The sequence below is a fragment of the Schistocerca americana genome, chromosome 2, assembly GCF_021461395.2.
Source record: "Schistocerca americana isolate TAMUIC-IGC-003095 chromosome 2, iqSchAmer2.1, whole genome shotgun sequence".
In the NCBI taxonomy this organism is placed as follows: Eukaryota; Metazoa; Arthropoda; class Insecta; order Orthoptera; family Acrididae; genus Schistocerca; species Schistocerca americana.
The window spans coordinates 661,115,996-661,137,181 of record NC_060120.1 but is presented as its reverse complement, the minus strand read 5'-3'; the positions used below and the strand labels follow the sequence as shown (position 1 = coordinate 661,137,181).

Here is a 21,186-nt window from a genome sequence, read left to right as displayed (position 1 = left end):
GCCGTCGAATGGCGCTAGCTGCGCAGCATTTGTGCACCGCCGCCGTCAGTGTCAGCCAGTTTGCCGTGGCATACGGAGCTCCATCGCAGTCTTTAACACTGGTAGCATGCCGCGACAGCGTGGACGTGAACCGTATGTGCAGTTGACGGACTTTGAGCGAGGGCGTATAGTGGGCATGCGGGAGGCCGGGTGGACGTACCGCCGAATTGCTCAACACGTGGGGCGTGAGGTCTCCACAGTACATCGATGTTGTCGCCAGTGGTCGGCGGAAGGTGCACGTGCCCGTCGACCAGGGACCGGACCGCAGCGACGCACGGATGCACGCCAAGACCGTAGGATCCTACGCAGTGCCGTAGGGGACCGCACCGCCACTTCCCAGCAAATTAGGGACACTGTTGCTCCTGGGGTATCGGCGAGGACCATTCGCAACCGTCTCCATGAAGCTGGGCTACGGTCCCGCACACCGTTAGGCCGTCTTCCGCTCACGCCCCAACATCGTGCAGCCCGCCTCCAGTGGTGTCGCGACAGGCGTGAATGGAGGGACGAATGGAGACGTGTCGTCTTCAGCGATGAGAGTCGCTTCTGCCTTGGTGCCAATGATGGTCGTATGCGTGTTTGGCGCCGTGCAGGTGAGCGCCACAATCAGGACTGCATATGACCGAGGCACACAGGGCCAACACCCGGCATCATGGTGTGGGGAGCGATCTCCTACACTGGCCGTACACCACTGGTGATCGTCGAGGGGACACTGAATAGTGCACGGTACATCCAAACCGTAATCGAACCCATCGTTCTACCATTCCTAGACCGGCAAGGGAACTTCCTGTTCCAACAGGACAATGCACGTCCGCATGTATCCCGTGCCACCCAACGTGCTCTAGAAGGTGTAAGTCAACTACCCTGGCCAGCAAGATCTCCGGATCTGTCCCCTATTGAGCATGTTTGGGACTGGATGAAGCGTCGTCTCACGCGGTCTGCACGTCCAGCACGAACGCTGGTCCAACTGAGGCGCCAGGTGGAAATGGCATGCAAGCCGTTCCACAGGACTACATCCAGCATCTCTACGATCGTCTCCATGGGAGAATAGCAGCCTGCATTGCTGCGAAAGGTGGATATACACTGTACTAGTGCCGACATTGTGCATGCTCTGTTGCCTGTGTCTATGTGCCTGTGGTTCTGTCAGTGTGATCATGTGATGTATCTGACCCCAGGAATGTGTCAATAAAGTTTCCCCTTCCTGGGACAATGAATTCACGGTGTTCTTATTTCAATTTCCAGGAGTGTATTATCGCAAAATAGTGGAGACAGTATCACAAACATGACACGCAAGTTGGGGTGGAGTCATTAAAATGAAGGTGTTTTTTGTTACGTCAAGATCATTTCAAGAAATTTGTTGCCAACTTTCTCCACCAAGGGTGAAAATATTGTGTTGACTCCTACCCACAGAGACAGATATGATCATCATAATATGATAAGAGAAATCAGATGTCACACAGAAAGACTTAAGTATTCATTTTTCCCATGCATTTTTTGAAAGTGGGAGAGTGGAGAAATACTCTGAAGGTGATTCGATGAACCTTCTACCAAGCACTTAATTGTGAACTGTGTAGGAGTTACGTAAATGTAGTTATGTTACTACTAGCATAGCCTTCAGCTTCTCGTAAACATGCAAACGTCTCCATTTGCATGTTCAGTACTGTGGTAAGGTGGTTTCCACTGGAGAAGAATTTCTTGTTAAATTACTAATATTTTATTTATTTTGGAGGCCATAAGTTAAGGGAAAAAAACAATAGTCTTTTTACTTGCGCATAGCAGCAAGCAATTGTTGGATTATATTTCCTCACTTATGAGCTGTCTTGCCTATAAGTATACAAAAGTTGTCTAGCTTGACAGGTGACAGGTTTCTCTGTTTCAAAAATTATATTAACAATGCAAATGTTTGGTATAGTGAACATAGAAGTGCAGAGGAGTGATACACTAATGGCTCATAATAGTTGTACTGGTTCAACTATCTCTGCCACACACAGTGCACATGCAGCTTGTTTTGATCATGAGTCAAAGTGTAATGATTTTATCACTATGTCTTGTCATAGGAAGATGTTAGTAAATTGAAACATTGTCTGTGAAATAATTGTAATAAAATTACAAAGGAACAAATGTTAGCCAGTAGCTAAAATTTCCAGTACTGCTGATAGACATGTAAAAAAGTAAAAAAACTGTTCCTAGTTTTTGGAACTGTTAGTTCCTTTCTAAGGGAGATAAATTAATAACAGCCCTCAAAGCTACGAATAGTTTTTTTTTTTTTTAGTTGCTGAAATTCCCAATACTGCCAAGAGACACACAAAGTATACAGCTTTTGTTACTTAATAGGTAGGACAGGCCATAAATAAGGAAATACAATCCAACAACTGCTTGCTGCTAAGCACAAGTAAAAACCATTACTACTCCTTTTTTTTTTTCGTTTATTGTTTCCAAAATAAAAAAGGTTAGCAATTTAACAAGACACTCCTCTCCAGAGGAAACTTTCTTATCATAGTACCGAAAGCATCAATTGGCAGTACTGGGAATTTCAGCTACTGAAGATAGGAGATGGCAAGCCATTGTGTCCTTGTAATTTTAGTTCCTTCAAGTGAATTTTTCTTTTGGTACTAATAATAATAATAATAATAATAATAATAATAATAATAATAATAATAATAATACCATTTGTAATGGTTAAATAATAATATATTAGTAATAAATAATGAAGAGTATTTGCATTGGTACCATACCTAATACTTGAGATGTTCATTATTTGTTTCAGAAGTGAATGTAAGAATAAAAGAATAGGCTGAAATGAAAAAGTTCATGAGGATATTGACACCAGTAGTTGACAAAATAGATCCTGAGAAAGTGAAGAGAGCGAGGGCTTATCAGAGGTTTACGCAGCTGGTAGATGATATTGCTGATGTGTCTACAGATGTAATCTACAAAACAGATTCAGGTCAGTTGTGTCTGTGAACATCACATTCCTTTAGAATGTAGTGCTGTTGAATGGATGGGTGTAATAGAAAAATCGCTCTACAAAAGAGAGAGAGAAGCACAGTCATGATTAGAGCCAAACCAGTATTAAAATCTGAAAAATGATTATGTTGCTGTTAATTCAGACAGTAAAATCAGTAGAATAAAATGTGTTGTATAAAACATTTAAACAATGGAAAATCCAGGATTGAATGTAACAATACCGGAGAAGGAAAGTTTATACTCACCATATAGCGGAGATGCTGAGTTGCGATAGGCACAACAAAAAGATTCACACAATTAAAGCTTTTGGCCATTGAGGCCTTTGTCAGCAGTACTACCACACACACACACACACACACACACACATACACACACACACACACACACACACACACACACACACACACACACACACACGTAAATGCAACTTGCACACACATCTGCAGTCTCAGAGAGCTAAAACCACCAACACAGTGGGTCACTCCACAAATGCTGTTGATGTGTAACGCAGACCGATGTTGGAAGCAGCCGCCTCGACGTATGACGGACATGGGAGATGATCTGTTGACATCTGATTTTGGGAACCTATTACTGAACTGTGGCAGACGATGCATTTTATAGTCCTGAATTTAGACTAAAGTCCTAACCTAACCACAACCTAATAATGTATCCGAGAAAATGGTGATCAGCAGTCTGTGGCAGAACTAAAATCATGGTCACTTTGTTCATGGCGTTTAAGGCTAATGTCTACGAGCAAACTCAAGACAAAAAAATTTAAGTTTCAGCAATAAAAGCAAACTGTAATTTCTCATTGTTATTGGTTACCTGAAACTTTTCACAAGGCTACATGGCCTGCCACTTTACCAACGGATGAGCAGTCCTGGTTGGCACTTAGTTGCAGTTTATAGGTGACACAAACAGATCCGAACAAAAAAAGAATGATAGGAAGCTATCATGCTACGCATGACATGTTTGAAAGCTTCGTCCTTCCGACTGTTGATGCTCATGTAAACATCAGTGTATAGTAAAGGTATGTACCTCGTCATGATGTGCTACACCCAATTGAACTTCTGGCCAAATTAGTCTTCTGAATAATTAATTTCAGAGAGGGCGCAATTGTAGAGGCCCACAAGTTCAGGCATTCTATCCAAGAGATTTCACTAGTGTCACATGTTTTTGTGATCAGGAAATATCAGAGAAGCATTACATCTAAGTTTTACTCTGTAAGATCTAAAAAATTAGATAATGGTGTCTTCCAAACTACAAAAGGTATCATATTGGTCAGCTATTAGATGCCTTTGTTAGTCATTGCACAGGACTATTGTTGCAACCCAGGATAAGAGGACAGTGGGAGAGCACTTCATTGAAGGACAATAGGCTTCCATTTTCAGGTCAGCTGTTAGTCAGAAGCCATTGTTTACAAGAATGAATGTGTGATGCAAAAACTTTAAAAACTAAATTAATAAATATCCTGCCACTGCTGTTTGGGACACAAAAAGAGAGTTTTATTTAAGAAAAGTCATACTGCAAGACGTGCTAATAAAAAAAAGTGCCCATTGCACAGTTTTTGCCTGAGTGTGTTGTAGTGGCAGTGAAATTTGGTGTAGGTCTGTTGTTGTTGTTGTGGTCCTCAGTCCTGAGACTGGTTTGATGCAGCTCTCAATGCTACTCTATCCTGTGCAAGCTTCTTCATTTCCAAGTACCTACTGCAGCCTACATCCTTCTGAATCTGCTTAGTGTATTCATCTCTTGGTCTCCCTCTACGATTTTTACCCTCCACGCTGCCCTCCAATACTAAATTGGTGATCCCTCGATGTCTCAGAACATGTCCTACCAACCGATCCCTTCTTCTAGTCAAGTTGTGCCACAAGCTCCTCTTCTCCCCGATTCTATTCAATACCTCCTCATTAGTTATGTGATCTACCCATCTAATCTTCAGCATTTTTCTGTAGCACCACATTTCGAAAGCTTCTATTCTCTTCTTGTCTAAACTATTTATCGTCCACATTTCACTTCCATATAGGTGTGTTAGGAAAAAGGATTCTTTTCCTGATTTGGGATCATATCACTAGTATTAGTCAGTAGCAAAATGAACCTAGATGTTAGTGAAAATGTATTAGACAACAGAATGTTCCCTATGCTGTGATAATAATTTGGAATTTGACCTTTTCTTAACAACATGATCTAATGCTACTGCCCAAAATTCAATGAAGGTCTTCCACTTGAAATCACTGAAACTGAACAAGGCCTCAGAGCCTGGTGGAATCTTTGTCAGGTTCTGTACAGAATTTGCCATTGAGTTAGCTCTATTCTTAACCATGATATTTTATAGATTCTCCAAACTAAACCTTATGCCCAGTTGTGCACGGTGTAAACATAGCTCTTAAGAAGTTGATTGCTGTTGTGTGATTTTGTGTTCTGTACCTACTGTAAGTGTTATATTGTATTACATTTAGCTTCACCTTTCATCGCCAGTATATATTGTCTGCATTTTTTGTAAATTCTCACTGTTTCTGAGTGTGTTACATGAGATTTTTAGTGATACTAACCTCAGAAAAACTAAACTTAGAGACTTTCAGTTCCAAGTAGCTTCAGAAAGTAGTAAATTTTATCTCGGGGGTTTTCTCTTGTTATAAAAGAAAATACTTTGTTGGATGCTAATGTTTTGTTTCTTAAGAGGGCTTGTAATCCTTGTATACTCGTTATGAATACAGAAATTAAAAGGGAATCAACATGCTTAGTTTAAAATTTATTATTTGCTGTTTTGTAAAACACTGCACCCAATCACAGTGCAGCCCAACCAGAATACTGTTCTCGGAATGTGATGAATTAGTGGTTGTTCATAACAACTGGAAATCTCCCTGACTGCTGTCAGGCATTTGGAAACTGCTGCAAATGGGAGTATTGAAAAGGCAGCTGAAAGACACATACCAGAAATGTCAAAGTCACCTCTCCATCTTCCTAACCAACAAGTCTGATGTGCTGTCTCCCACTGAAACTGAAATGTAGTCAATGAGTTCACATGTTGAGAAGTGTGATGTGCTCTCTGTCAGGGGGAAGCAAGCATAAAAAGGTAGAGATCTGTCAGTCATCGATTGTTCAAAAGTACAGTGGGTAATCAATCTTTACTACTGTGATACAATCGAAGATTGTACAAGAAGTGAAAACTCTAGACACTTAGAACTAACGATGAATACTTGTGTATGCTACTTCTGCAACCACATCAGTCCTTCATACATGTGGTGAAAGTGGCTGCAGCCATTAAAATTATGTGGTTACCATACGCTACGTCTACTTCATCTGCTTCTCAGTTTGCATGCGCTCTGTTATCTTGTCATAATCATATAAGGAAGACTCATTTATCCATTGTTCTAGCAGTGCCCATCCATGAAACAAATATTCACAAACTCTTACTTACTCTGTTGGTGTTGTCTGTCTTTGGAACAGGCTGTCCTTCACTCAGGAAAACTTAAACACACACACACACACACACACACACACACACACACACACACACACACACACACACACAGCCAGTTCTCTCAGTCGAACAATAAAGCAAATGCTCCATTCTTCTCCTAGTGATACTTCCTTTCTCTTTCCATTTCTCAGCCAATCGTGTCATTTTCTTTCCATCTCTTTTCTCCTTTCATTACTTGCATTCTCTTCCATTTCTCCATCTCTTCCTCTCTGACGCACTCTCAGACATTCATTGATGCCAGTGTCCTCACTTTAAATATACCTGTCTGTAATTTGTCTTTGGAGTAAAACTTTTAATGAATGAGTATTAACTGACATTTTCTTCTGCAGTAGCTAGTGCAGTTTCCACTATTTGTGTATACCTATTTCTAAGTGATTGCTTCCATCTTTTAAAGAGGGTGGTGAGAAACAGTATGAAAAGCTTGTAAGGGTGTTCCAGTGTAGCTTGTGCTGGGAAATAAGTGTTAGGAAAAAAATTGACACATTGCTCCAATTCCAAGTCAATTAGCATTGAAATTATCCAACCAGGCCATTGTGCACACAGATTCCAGCGGTCTGCCAGATACAATTAATGTCAGCTCTTTTCATAGCATAAATGATAGCACACAAGACTGCTTCACCTTTGACTCAGATGCAATCCTTACTGCCATCCCATGTCCAATTTTTGTATCGCTTTCTTTGTTATGATGACGACGAACGATTCGTCGCCAATGTGAATGACTGGTGGCCAATGCAAAATAGAAACATACAAATCTCTTCTTTGCATGTACAGCAGGTTTGTCAGTGTAGTCGATAAAGAGCTGACTGCATGGTCTGGGTCTATGATGACTAAAATAATTAGAAGTTGTTGGTAAAAAATAATATATTGTACTTAACTGGTGGTACAGGAGTCTCCATAGTCAAGAGGAATATAATTACAAACAGAGAGCTATAGAGGCATCGCATAGGCCATACTTTAACTAAGCGCCTTGTTAGAGGTTCCTTCCTATCAGCTAAAGGCTTGACGTCCCGAGCAAGAGTGACCAAGTGCACACTAGAGACTTGTTGCAAGCCCTGGATTGGTGCTAGTGGCGCCAGTCTCGACTCGCAGGTCCAGCAATACTAGTACGGATCGCGGTCGATAATTGCAATCCCTAACAAGTGTGGTATTGAACGTTGATACCACATTCTTGTTCGGTTTTAGGAAACCAAACAGAGAACATATTTGGCGACTCCATCTCTGCAGGCCATCTGAATTTGCATAAGCAATGACGTGATTGTCTACCTTCAGTGCTAATTATCTCAGAAATGGTGCAATATATCAGTTTTATCATAACAATTATTTTTCAGCACAACCTACCCTGCATCACCCTTACAAGCTGTTCACACTGTTCGTGACCACTCTGTATAAGACCTCTTAATGTACCATAGTGAATGTAATGTATAATAAGAGGATTGCTTGGTCAGATGCAACAGGGGGCTTGATGGCCCTAATCTTGTCAGAATAAATATTTCCAAATTATGATTTTGCGTTTTGTGTATCTGTGTGTCTGTGTTTACAGCGTGATTATAAATGAAGTTAAACTTTCAAAACACTGTAGAAATAACATCACTGGTCAGAATGACATCAAACTGCAATGGATTATTATTGGAGAAGGGGTAAAACGTATGGCAGAAGAAAAAAAATAGTGTGAAAATTGATCAATAGGTGGCGCTGTATGTGTCAGAATATGTAAATGAAAACACCGGTCATGCGCACGGCCCATTGAAGTTGGTATAAACACGGTGGGAACACGGCTTTTCCTCCTTTCATGTTTGCAATGTTTGCCGTGACTGTCTCAATGCAGGATCGTGTTCTGCTTGTAAAGCTGTATTACAAGAATGATGACTGTGTACATGTCTCTCAGTAGAAGTTCCGGACGCTGAAGGCTTTGAAAAAAGGCATTGGTCCAATGACTGCCGTGGGTCTGGAGAAAAGATTCAGATATTCGAAAAGATGGGTTCTCTTGGTGTGCAACCTGGTAGAGGGAGGAAACAAATTGATTAAATGTCAGTGGAAGCAGTGGCCACAGCAGTGCAGGAGGAGATGAGTGGTGGTGTACAAACGTGTAGTGCACGGACAATTGCCAGAACATTGGTCATACCCTCAAGCACGATGCATAAAATCCTATGAAACATTCTTCTTTGCTATTCTTTCAAAATTACCCATGTGCACGAGTTGCTTCCTGCTGACCTGCCAGCAAGAGAGACCTTTGCTATAGAATTTCTTGCTCACATGGAAGTGGACAATGATTGGCCGTGAAAGATTTTGTGGACAGACGAAGCACACTTCCATCTGACAGGATATGTCAATACACAGAATTGTCGAATATGGGAACGGAAAATCCACACGCATATCAACCAGTACCACTTCATCCTGTAAAAGTCACTGTGTGGTGGGGGTTTATGGCATCATATATCATCGGGCCATATTTTTTCGAAGAGACAGGTGCTTCCTGTACTGTTACCTGTACCGTCACTGCTAAGCGCTATGAGTGTCTTTTGCACAACCACGTCATTCCAGCTCTCCAACAGTGTGGATGGGATTATGCTAGATGGCGCACCTCCACACGTTGCAAATCCACTTAAGCAGCTGCTGAAGCGCCATTTTGGAAATGCTGGAATTATCAGCTGCCATTTCCGTATGGCCTGGCCGTCCTGATCACTTGATCTTAATCCGTGTGACTTCTGGCTGTGGGGATATCTGAAAGATGTTGTGTTCAGTGTTCTGATTGCAAACATAGCTGCATTGAAGGCATACATTGTGCAACACATTCTGAATGTGACCTCGGAAACACTTCAGTCGGTTGTGCAACATGCTGTTTCTCGATTTCAACTTGTTGCAGAAAATGGTGGACGGCATATTGAACATGTTTTGCGCCAGTCACATGGAAATTAATAATCCAATTTGATTTTGATTTATGCTTTTTGTGCGGTTTTTGGCCTCAGGACAATTGAAACCTGATGTGATAGATGCTTTTATGCGGTTTTTGGCCTCAGGTCAATTAAAAACCAATGTGATTGATGTTTGATGTGGTTTTTGGCCTCAGGATAATCAGAAACCAATGTGAGTGATACTTTTTATGCTGTTTTTGGCCTAAGGACAATTGAAAACCGTTCTTTCTCATACAATGTGATCTGACCTTGCCGTGGTGGATGGGCTTATATAACTAACAGTATCACACCTGTACACCCATGCACACTGAGTAGTACAGTTTGTTTAACGTCAAACGTACACCTTAGGCATAGTTGTATGATTAATTTGTCATTTGTAGTCGACCACTGTTAAATTATGGTGCTTACAGTGCCATCTAGTGCTACATTTTGTAACTATTTATTTTTATTTTGCCATATGTTTTCCAAAAAGTAATGGATGAAAATTAAGTAACTTGGGACAGTAATTTGTTACCACTTTCATCAAGAGAAGTTAACTTAGGGTAAGCTGTGAAAAGGTAATTTTAAGTTTTTGTCAAACTTAAATGTGTACAACTTTTTGCAAATTTTTAGAAACATTTTTCCACTTCTTTATGTTCTTAGAAATTGTTAATCTTTCATTACACATAATGTGTACATATGTATATCCTCAAGATTTTTTAAAATCTCACTCTTGTTGGGGAATTAAAAAATGTTGCTTATAGCCAAGTTTTGTATTATATTGTTACTACTACAAATTTGTAAAAATTGTACTTAATAATTTTAGAGACAAAATTATTGCCAGACTCTAACTTCAGGAGGCAAAACTCTTTTAAGTACTGCTGATAGACATATACTATTAGGGAAAAAAATAGAACAGGTAGTTCTGAAAGCTAGGATTATTTTTTGTAATTTTATGTATGTCTGTTGATGGTACTCAGAATTTCACCTCCTAATGATGTGTACAAGGTAACTTTTCTTTCACATTGTAATTCTGTATTTTTTTTTTTTTTTTTTCATGCAAATTTTTCTTTTAATGAAGTTATGTTATAATTTCTGTTCTATACATATGATTGAAACATGCAAATGAAACTACTTTGATTTTCACTTTAGGTGCATTTGGTTCTTTTTCCTTCCTAATGGGAAATAAGATTAACTGGGCAACACTGGGTAATAGCTTGTCTCGAAAGAAATAGTTTTCATCATTAGTGCAATGCATGTATGTACTTAATCCATCCTGTTTTGATTCAACTCTTCAATTTAAAATCTTCAGTAACAGTGCAGAAGTAAATTTTCATGTCTTCTGTGGCATTCTTGTCAGTGGCACTAGTGTAGAATATTATGGCAATTTTAGTTACCAATGCCTGTGATTTAACAAATTTTCCCTCTCTTGATAGAAAATTTGTGCTCTTATAGACCTACCACCAGTGGGATTGACTACTGAGGGGTATAGTTATGACTCCTTGGAGTGGAATTTACAAAGGCAATGACTGTTTTCGACTCATCTATTACATATGAGGGCCAGCAAAGTTTCTAAAAGTTAATTCATGCGTGCTGATCCCAATTGAGTAACTGGATGTTTGTGTCTGGCACCCATCTAGACACAAAAGTAGCACAGTAGTCACAAAAACAGAATGGTTGCGGGAATTGACTGAGCTGGTGATATAAATCACATATCCATATAAAAAAAAGAAAAGTGAAAATGATAGCTTAAGATCAATATAAAAGATAATTGTGCAGTAGACCAGGATATTGGCATACTCTTAAATATAAAGTATATGGCATATGTAAACTAGCTGATGTTTTCTGCATCATAGTGAGAGCTCACAATTGTGGTCTGTGGAACATGCAAATAACTGACTAACGTAGTAATATTTAACTGTAACCTTTAAGCAATGGAAACTTAAAGTAGGAATATCAACAATGTAGAAAAAGGTAGATTGCAATTTACCATGAAGATAACACACTAAGTTGCCCACAGGCACAATTAAGACACTTGCACATAAGCTTTCAGGCTCAGCCTTTGTGGGAAAGAGAAATACACACCATTCATTTACACAAGCAAGCACACCTCATGCACACATGACTGCAAACTCCAGTGGCTCAGGCCAGAATGCAACTATAAATACAATTACAACTACTGGGGGAAAGAATCTGCGGCATCAATTGCTGCATCAGCAATGTGCACAGTTACGAAGCCTGTGTTGTGCATGGATAATTGCATTGGCTTTCGAGTCACATTGTATCAATGATCATCTATGCACAACACGGGCTTTGTGACTGCACAGATCGTTGATGCAGCATCTGATGTCACAGATTTTTTTCTCCAGTAGTTGTAATTGTATTCATAGTTGCGTTCTGACCTGAGCTGCCGGTGTTGGCATTCATGTGTGCATGAGAGTGCGTGCATGTGTGAATGAATAGTGTGTCTTTCTCTTTTTTTTTGAAGAAAGCTGAAGCTGAAAGCTTACATGTAAGTGTCCTTTAATTGTACCTGTGTGCAAATTAGTGTTTTCTTTATGGTAAGTATCAATCTATCTTTTCCTACATTGTTAACTGTAACATTTTAATTATATGCCATACCAGGGTTTCATTGTAGTCTTTTAATTGTATTTTTGGTCAGTTATGTCACATTGTTTTCTGAAAAGCAGTGTCAGAATTTATTTCCATCAATACATGGTGTATTGATGATGTTTCTTTGTGACAAGCAGACAACCTGCAGCAGAACTTATTCTTACTCTTTACATGTTGAGACTTAAGTTTATTTCATGACTGGTGTTGGACAGTGTAGTCACCTATTTTATTCAGTATATTGCAAATGTCTGTATTTTTTGTACATTGTTTATGTTTAAATAAGAAATTTTCCCTCTTAATTGCAGATGTCACAAAAAATGCCATAATAAGATATGAGAATTTGTTGGAATTGAAAAGCTGTGCAGCTGAGCTTAAGGAACGAGGTTATATTCATGCAGTGCCATCACAGAAACTCATCAAGCTGCTCAGTGCATTGCAAATGAACATCCGTGTTGCTGTTTATGTCTCTGTGAGAACTGATCCTGTAAGTTTTAAGTTGGACTTGAGCACTATTTTCAGTGATGATTTTTAGTGCTGGTTTAACCTATCTGATCTACTCTCCTTCAGTGGCCTCACATAACATCTCCTTCTGTTTATGGACTGGATTGACATTCATTGAAGAACATACACTACATACTGCACACAGTTTTCAGTTCCCTCGCATTTATTGGGGCTCGGTTCTGATTTTGTGATGATCATCTTTCTGAGAGTAAGCAGTTTCAGCGTTTGCACAAGCTCAGTAATTTATACTCCTCAGCAAACAATTACATGAATACTTTCTTATCACACTAGTTCATACTTACAGAACATTCACATGACATCTAATACTCTCAGGCTAATTATATGCTGCTGCAAATGGTTTAACTGTATGTGTACAGCTTGACTATTTAACTCTCTCACAACTTAATCATACATTTTTATTGATGAAATGTTAATAAGTGACTGGGAACCACAGATTGAATGATACTGGCTAGTGACATATAGATGCTAAAAGTGTAGCGGCTGACTTCAAGCATGGTGTTCAGTTTAACTTTGTACCAATTGTATGCTGTTCATGTAATGAATGCCAACCTCTAGCTGCCTGAAGCGTTGTCCAGCACAACTATTTATAGATGTGCAAAAAAATAATGATTGGGACATGTTAACCAAAAAGAAAGCAAAATTAATGAACATGAAATTATAATGAGGAAAGGAGTAAGTCTGTTTAACTATGTGTTGGATAACAGTAAAATTGAGAACATGACACAAACTATGTTGCTGATATTATGTGTATTCCTGTGGGGTTCCACAGAGTCTGCCAAATTTGGCTAAAAATGAAATTTTCTAGGTTGAAGTAAATCTACACGTTTTTCTAGTAAAAATGTGCATTTCTGCGATGAGAAAAATGATGGGTACAAAACTATGGGACTGAATTTTGCAAATAATCAAAGATCAAAAATTGAATATTCTGTAAGACGGCACTGGAATCAGTTACCTTAAAACCCACAGTATTTTAGAGATATGTTGACGACATGTTTGTAATGTGGCTACACAGTGAAGATAAATTACAACAATTTTCACGCAATCTGAATTCCATCCATGAACAAATTCAGTTTGCAATGGACATTGAAAAGGAGAGATGTCTTCCATTTTTTAATGTTTTGATCTGGCACAAAGATGATGGAACATTGGGACATACATTATATTTAAAACCAAAATATACAGATTTATAGTTATTTGCAAATAGCTGTCACCATCCATTGCAGATGATGAATGTTTTCAGAGCGTTTTTTACAGAGCACACATCATTGCTGATGAGAGCAGTCTGCAGGACGAGCTTCTAAACTTGAAGAGAGTTTTTGAAGCCAACGGGTATTCTCCACAGCAGGATCTGATTCTCAGAGCTTGTTGACGCAACGGCTGGAAACAGTGGTCATGTGTGTGTGAGTTGTGTCTGATTGTGTGAATGTGTGTGTGTGCTCTCGTTTACTGACAAAGGCTACAGCCAAAAATTTAGTTGAGAGTGTGATTGACTTTCCTATGTGCATGTCTGTGGCTCAGCAGTCATCTTTACAGTGAGTTGCCACCTATCCTCATTAGTATTGATTCTCATAGTATTTGCACAAGTTATCTGTTGCATGGGTGATCACCACGGTCTCATTTCATCGACATGCTATCTGTGACACGTGAATAACTGGCCATACGAGTGGACTTCCATGACGGGCCAAAACAGCAGGTCATTTCTGTGGGTATCTCTAATGAATTGGGGCTGCCGATCTGAAGCCCATAATTTCCCTCTAATGTGTGGGCCCTGCCTGTCAGATCTAGTCTCACCGATCTGCCCTGAGGCTGGTGTGTCTGTGTTGTGGCGTAATGCGGCAGATTTTCATGGTTTATCCATGGATCCAAGACTGTGGTGCTCCTCAACAGCCCAGAGACCACGGGTAATGGATTTGAGGAATTGCAACTGTTTCACAGTGTGTACATTGTACAGTGTGGCTTTTTATAGACATTTTATTTACTCTAGTACATTTTAGAACTTCGAAAGTAGTTTATATATTAGAAAGTATGGATGATAAGAAGAAAAAAATTGTAAGATTCGCTAGCAGTATTCCCCCCCCCCCCCCCCCTCCCGACAAGTTCCATAGGACCAAATTGAGGAGCAAATCTCAAAGATCATGGAACATGTCAGTACATGAAATTACAATATAAAAGTAATTACAAATAACCCATAAGTTTAAGTAAACACAATCAACAATACAACAAGAATCAGCTTAATTTTTCAAGAAACTCCTTGGCAGAATAGAAGAAACTCTTCAGTTTTGATCAGAAAGCGTGTGGATTACTGCTGAGATTTTTGAATTCAAGCGGTAGCTTATTGAAAATTGTTGCAACAGTATACTGCACACATTTCTGCACAAAAGTTAAGGAAGTCCAATCCAAATGCAGGTTTGATTTGTGCCCAGTATTAACTGAGTGAGTGTGTATATGACCCAGGACAACAGGGAGATCTGGGAAAAATTCGGAAAATTTTTCATCTGGGAGAAAACCGGGAAAAACCCGGGAATTTTTTAGAATTCCATTAATTTTTTTGTTTTAGTTTTTGGTTAAATTTTTGTAAGTTTGACTGATAGGAAACAATACTGTAATAAAGGATATTACTCTATCCCCTCACTGCAGTATATTACTGCAGCAATAAAACATGAACAAGAGCAAAAAAATGAAAATAAAACTTAAGCTGCAAAGGAAATGCGCCATATATAACAACAAAACACAATGCTCATACAAACGTCTGCCAACAGCAGAATGCATCAAAGGATTAGGATGATTATGCATTCATAACAACAAATTGCCTCCAATGAGCTAGAATCACAACTGTTTACATTAGAAGCGTTTGAACAGTTGTGAGCGGGCTCATGGGCATGCACAGTTGCGTCGCGCATGTGTAGTACCTTCTCCCGCGTCTGGCTACAGAAATGTGGCTGTTAGCTGTACAAACAGTAGCAGCAAGCAGAAAATTCGTATTCTTGAGGAAAAAAACCTTGTTTCACAAAGCGCCTAGTATGCAGTGCATGTTGGTCTGTCGATTACTCATATAATTTTGAAACGCATCCCTGTTGGTTTTTGAACATATTCTAAGTTGATACCTGAATGAATCGTAAGCTGATTTTTGGATATGTTGCATTGTGAACGAGGTGTCTCAGCCAGGGGAATCCCCGTTGCATCTAGAAGACAGAAGGAACTATCTAGTATTGCTGCGCTTCGGAATATCATTGATCCAGGGCTGATGCACAGAGCAGCCTGAGTTGTGGGAAGGTGGACAATCTCCATGTGCGCTGAGTTTACGTTTAGTGGTTTTCCTGTTTCCTCTTCATTTATTGCTCTCACGTCAAATGAAAACAAAACGGATTTCCGTGAGCGCGAGCTATAAAGTGAAGTAAAATACATTAACATAATTCCAGTAGGCTAAGATATGTTATAAGTTTCAGATTTTATTTTATTTCCACTTTTCTGACACTGAAGCATTAATCACCTTGCAGAACAATGAATTAATTTTTGCCAGTTTGTTAAATAAATTTGGCTTTTATTAATTTTTTCCATTGAGGCAATCAAAATATTTGAAAAGAAGTGTTTAATTGAGCACTGCTGGCTAGTTTCAACTGTTCACTGCATTTCAAAAGTGTATGTTTTCATCTTGTAGCACGTATGGCATTATGCCATAATAAAGAACCAAACATGATAAAACAGTACTGCTACTCCAAGAAAATTTACATCTGAATCTGAACACATGAATCTGCACTTTAAGCCGAATTATGCATTTTAGTATGGTTCATGAAATTCCAATGCTCTGGGAGTATCCTCTGATGTCTTTTTTCTTGTATGACATAATGTGAGGTCTTCTAATGTTTTACACGTACAAACATACGTGCTTCCTGCGTCGTCATAACTGCACAAGTGCGGTGACACCTGCTATCTGGTGCTCTCTGGCAACTGCTGAAACTAACCAATTTGTAACAGGTCGTGGGAAAAATTGCGAATGGTTGTTTGAAAAGCGTTACTTTCAAAGTAAGTTTCCTTGAATGTAAGATGAACTATGTGTGAGAATGTATGATGAATTTCTTAAATCACAGAGCGTTTGACTGTCATTTAAAAATCAACTCTTTGAGAACGGCCATTTTGAAAAATTTTGAGTCCAGAAGATCAGACATTTATGTCGTTATTAAAAATTTTACTGGCACATTTGTGTGATGTATCTTAAATTGTAACACGCCCAAAAAACATCAACGTTATATGTGAAAGCTTAGCTGCTCTTGCAGCTTATTAATCTTAGATACTTTCCTTATTTGTGTGTACGGGCTACTTAACAGCGATATTGCTATTGGCTGACCACATCACAAAAACATGCAGTGTACACGTTGTTGCACATCAAAGATCTTTCCAAAATATGTTTTTATTATTTTTATTGAGTTTCATTTTTTAAGGGCCAGGAAATTCTACACCGGTATATAAACCCATAACCATTCAAAGGACTGATACGTTTTACAGTTCCGAGGAAAAGTATACTGTCACTTAACATAGAAAAAGTAAATTTTCGTCCAGGAGAAAGTGTATTTTTAACCAGGAAAAACCTGGTAATTTTTTTTTTTTTTTCTTGTCTGCGTATACATCCTGTGAGTGAAAGCTGTTTATTCTTGGGAATAGGCTGATATTGTTAACAAGAGATGACAGTAAGGGATATATAGATTGAAAGGCCAATGTCAAAATACCCAGACTCGTTAACAGGGGTCGAGAAGAGGTTCGTGAACTTGCATCCCTTATTGCTGAACCACCCATTTCTGAGCTAAAGATATCCTTTTAGAATGGGAAGAGTTACCCCAAAATATAATACCATATGACATAAGTGAATGAAAATACGCAAGGTAGACTCATTTTCATGTCGCATGATCACTCACTTCTGATACCGTTCGAGCAGTAAAAATGGCAGCTAATGCTGCTAATGCTGCTTTGAACAAGAATCTGAACGTGGGCTTTCCACCAGAGTTTACTATCTATCTGAACACCTAGAAATTTGAACTGTTTAGTTTGACAAATCATATGCCCATACTATGAAATTAAAACGTCAGGTTTTGTTGAATTGTGTGTTAGAAACTGTAAAAACTGAGTCTTACTGTTATTTAGTGTTAGTTTATTTTCTACAAGCCACGAACGTAGGTCATGAACTGCTCTATTTGAAACTGGGCCAATGTTGCACACAACATCCTTTACTACCAAGCTAGTGTCATCAGCGAACAGAAATATTTTAGAGTTAAACGTAATATTAGAGGGCATATCATTTATATAAATAAGGAACAGAAGTGGCCCCAACACTGATCCCTGGGGCACATCCCACTTGACTTTACCCCACTCAGAACCCACATCACAGCCAATCTCAACACTGTGAATAATGACCTTTTGCTGTTGTTGCTAAAGTAAGAGGTGAACCAATTGTGAACTACTCCCCGTGTTCCGTAATGGTCCAACTTCTGGAGCAATATTTTGTGATCAATACAATCAAAAGCCTTAGTTAAATAAAAAAATATGCCCAGCGTTCAAAACCTCCTCTTTAATCCATCCAGTACCTCACAGAGAAAAGAGAATATAGCATTTTCAGTTTTTAAATGACTTCTAAAGCTGAGCTGTACATTTGATAGCAAATCGTATGATATAAAATAATCAATTATCCTTACATGTACAGCCATTACATATACAGCCTTTTCACTAACTTTAGCAAACACTGATGGCATAGAAGTAGGTCTAATACTGTCTACATTATCCATTTCTATAAAGCGGCATTACTACTGACTACTTTAATCGTTCAGGAAACTTACCATTCTTAAAGGAAAAATTACAAATATGGCTAAGTACAGGGCTAACATGTGTGCATGGTACTTTAATATTCTGCTAGGCACTCCATCATATCCATAAGAGTCCTTAGCCTTCAGTGATTTAATTAATGACTCAATCCCCCCCTTGTCTGTATCACAGAGGAGCATTTCAGACATCAATCTGGGAAAAGCATTTGCCAAGAAAATTATATGATTCCATGTAGAAACTAAATTTTTATTTAATTCACCAACAATGCTCAGAAAATGATTGTTAAATACTGTACATATATATGATTTATCAGTAACAGAAATACAGGGTGATTCAAAAAGAATACCACAACTTTAGGAATTTAAAACTCTGCAACGACAAAAGGCAGAGCTGAGCACTATCTGTCGGCGAATTAAGGGAGCTATAAAGTTTCATTTAGTTGTACATTTGTTTGCTTGAGGCACTGTTGACTAGGCGTCAGCGTCAGTTGATGCTAAGATGGCGACCGCTCAACAGAAAGCTTTTTGTGTTATTGAGTACGGCAGAAGTGAATCGACGACAGTTGTTCAGCGTGCATTTCGAACGAAGTATGGTGTTAAACCTCCTGATAGGTGGTGTATTAAACGTTGGTATAAACAGTTTACAGAGAATGGGTGTTTGTGCAAAGGGAAAAGTTCTGGACGGCCGAGAACGAGTGATGAAAATGTAGCACACATCTAGCAAGCATTTGTTCGCAGCCCAGGAAAATCGACTCGCAGAGCTAGCAGAGAGCTGCAAATTCCACAATCAACTGTATGGAGAGTCCTACGAAAAAGGTTAGTTATGAAACCTTATCGTCTGAAATTGGTTCAAGCACTGTCTACAGCCCGTGTCAGAGCACTTCATCACTGGCCTCCAAGAAGCCCTGATCTTACCCCCTGTGATTTTTTCTTATGGGCGTATGTTAAGGATATGGTGTTTCGGCCACCTCTCCCAGCCGCCATTGATGATTTGAAACGAGAAATAACAGCAGCTATCCAAACTGTTACGCCTGATATGTTACAGAGAGTGTGGAACGAGTTGGAGTATCGGGTTGATATTGGTCGTGTGTGTGGAGGGGGCCATATTGAACATCTCTGAACTTGTTTTTGAGTGAAAAAAAACCTTTTTAAATACTCTTTGTAATGATGTATAACAGAAGGTTGTATTATGTTTCTTTCATTAAATACACATTTTTAAAGTTGTGGTATTCTTTTTGAATCACCCTGTATTTTTACTACAACTTGACTTTTATATTGTCGAACTTGTGCTGCTGACCATATGGTTTTAATTCTATCCTGTGAATTAGCTATTCTATTTGTATACCACATACTCTTTGCCTTCCTAATAACATTTTTGAGCACCTTACAATACTGTTTGCAATGGGCTACTGTAGCTTGATAGTGACTACTTCTAACATTTTGATATTGTTGTGTACATAGTTCCGCGTAGTCAGCGCGTACACAACTGTCCCACTAGAGTGCGCCCCGCTAAGCACAACAGCGCAGGTGCAGCGCTCGTCTGTCTCCGCACTACGAGATGGCGCTGCCATAAAGACGGACCAAATTCTGCTTCCGCTGATCTGCATATTAATATGTAACGCAGCCAATGAGATTGCTGCTAACGTAGAACCTTTTCTCCTCGCGGATCACACTCGCGCAGTGATACCTGAACGCTCAAGGTATTATAACGAGTGTACAGACCTCCAATTAGTCAGTCTGCATTTGTCTGCACCAGTCTGTACCAGTCTGCATTAGTCTGTAGTCAAGTTTCAGTCTGCGCCTAATAAGATTAGCATATTCCTGTACATAGCCATGAAGAGAAATGTATAGACACTTTGTCAGGTATCAGAGATATGTGAGAATAAGATTAACGTACCAAGACCAACGGAACTTCAGATTGTCAATTGTAAACAGCATCCAGAATCAAGTTATGTAATGTCTATATGTTTTATTATTTTAATAAATGTGTGTGAAAATTAATCAAGTTCTGTTTAAAGTTGGTCACCGTCAATCTGCTACTCTAAGCATGCAAGTGGCATTTCTATCATCTGACCTAACGGCAGAAGATAAACACACCACGATAAGACCACAAGACATTTTGCTGACACTTGCCTACTTCGTTAGAGCGACAAGTCAAATAATCTGATGGTGTGTGTACCGAAGGTCTTACAGTACGCACACCACAGATATAATTCCTGCCTTGTTCTGCATGATGTCCTTATCCCACTAGTCAGCTACCTGGGCTGCCTATTACTGCTAGTGCCTCATTTAGAATGTTCTAATGGAAAGCAGTTCCCAAAGAGCATGAGAAATGTGTTAAGGAAAACATTATATTTATCATATATGTTATCGGCACTATATACATCCTGCCACTATTGTTCCTTGGCAAGGTTTAAAAAAGTTTCTATTGCTGTTGGATTAACTTTCCTACATAGTTTGTAATTGTATGTGACATTTGTTTGAGTACAAAAGCTTTTTAGTGTTAAAATTTGTGCATCATGGTCTGTAAGGCCATTCACCCTTTTACTAACAGAATGTCCATTTACTAACAAAGAATGAATAAAAAATATTGTCTATGGCTGTGCTGTTGTTCCCCTGCACCCTAGTCGAAAGAAAACACAGTCTGCATCAGATCATTTGAATTTAGGAGATCTATCAACATCCGTTTTCTTCAACCATCATCTACAAAATTTATATTGAAGTTACCACATGTAACTAATTTCTGTTACTTTCTACAAAGTGAATCAAGAATCCTCTCTAGCTTGAACAGAAATGCTCTGAAGTCAGAGTTAGGGGACCTATAAACAACAACAACAATTAGTAGTTTAGTTCCATTAAATTCAAC

At 39.1% G+C, this 21,186-nt stretch overlaps 1 protein-coding gene across 1 annotated transcript in view; it reads left to right on the top strand.

Annotated features, from left to right (window-relative positions):
• The first annotated feature begins 2,835 nt into the window (after nt 1-2,835).
• LOC124594309 (nipped-B-like protein A) overlaps nt 2,836-21,186 on the top strand; it is a 480,509-nt gene continuing 462,158 nt past the window's right edge. The window contains exons 1-2 of the mRNA XM_047132672.1: nt 2,836-2,983; nt 12,294-12,472. Coding sequence (XP_046988628.1) covers nt 2,836-2,983; nt 12,294-12,472 — 327 coding nt within the window. The remainder of the gene's footprint in view (nt 2,984-12,293; nt 12,473-21,186) is intronic.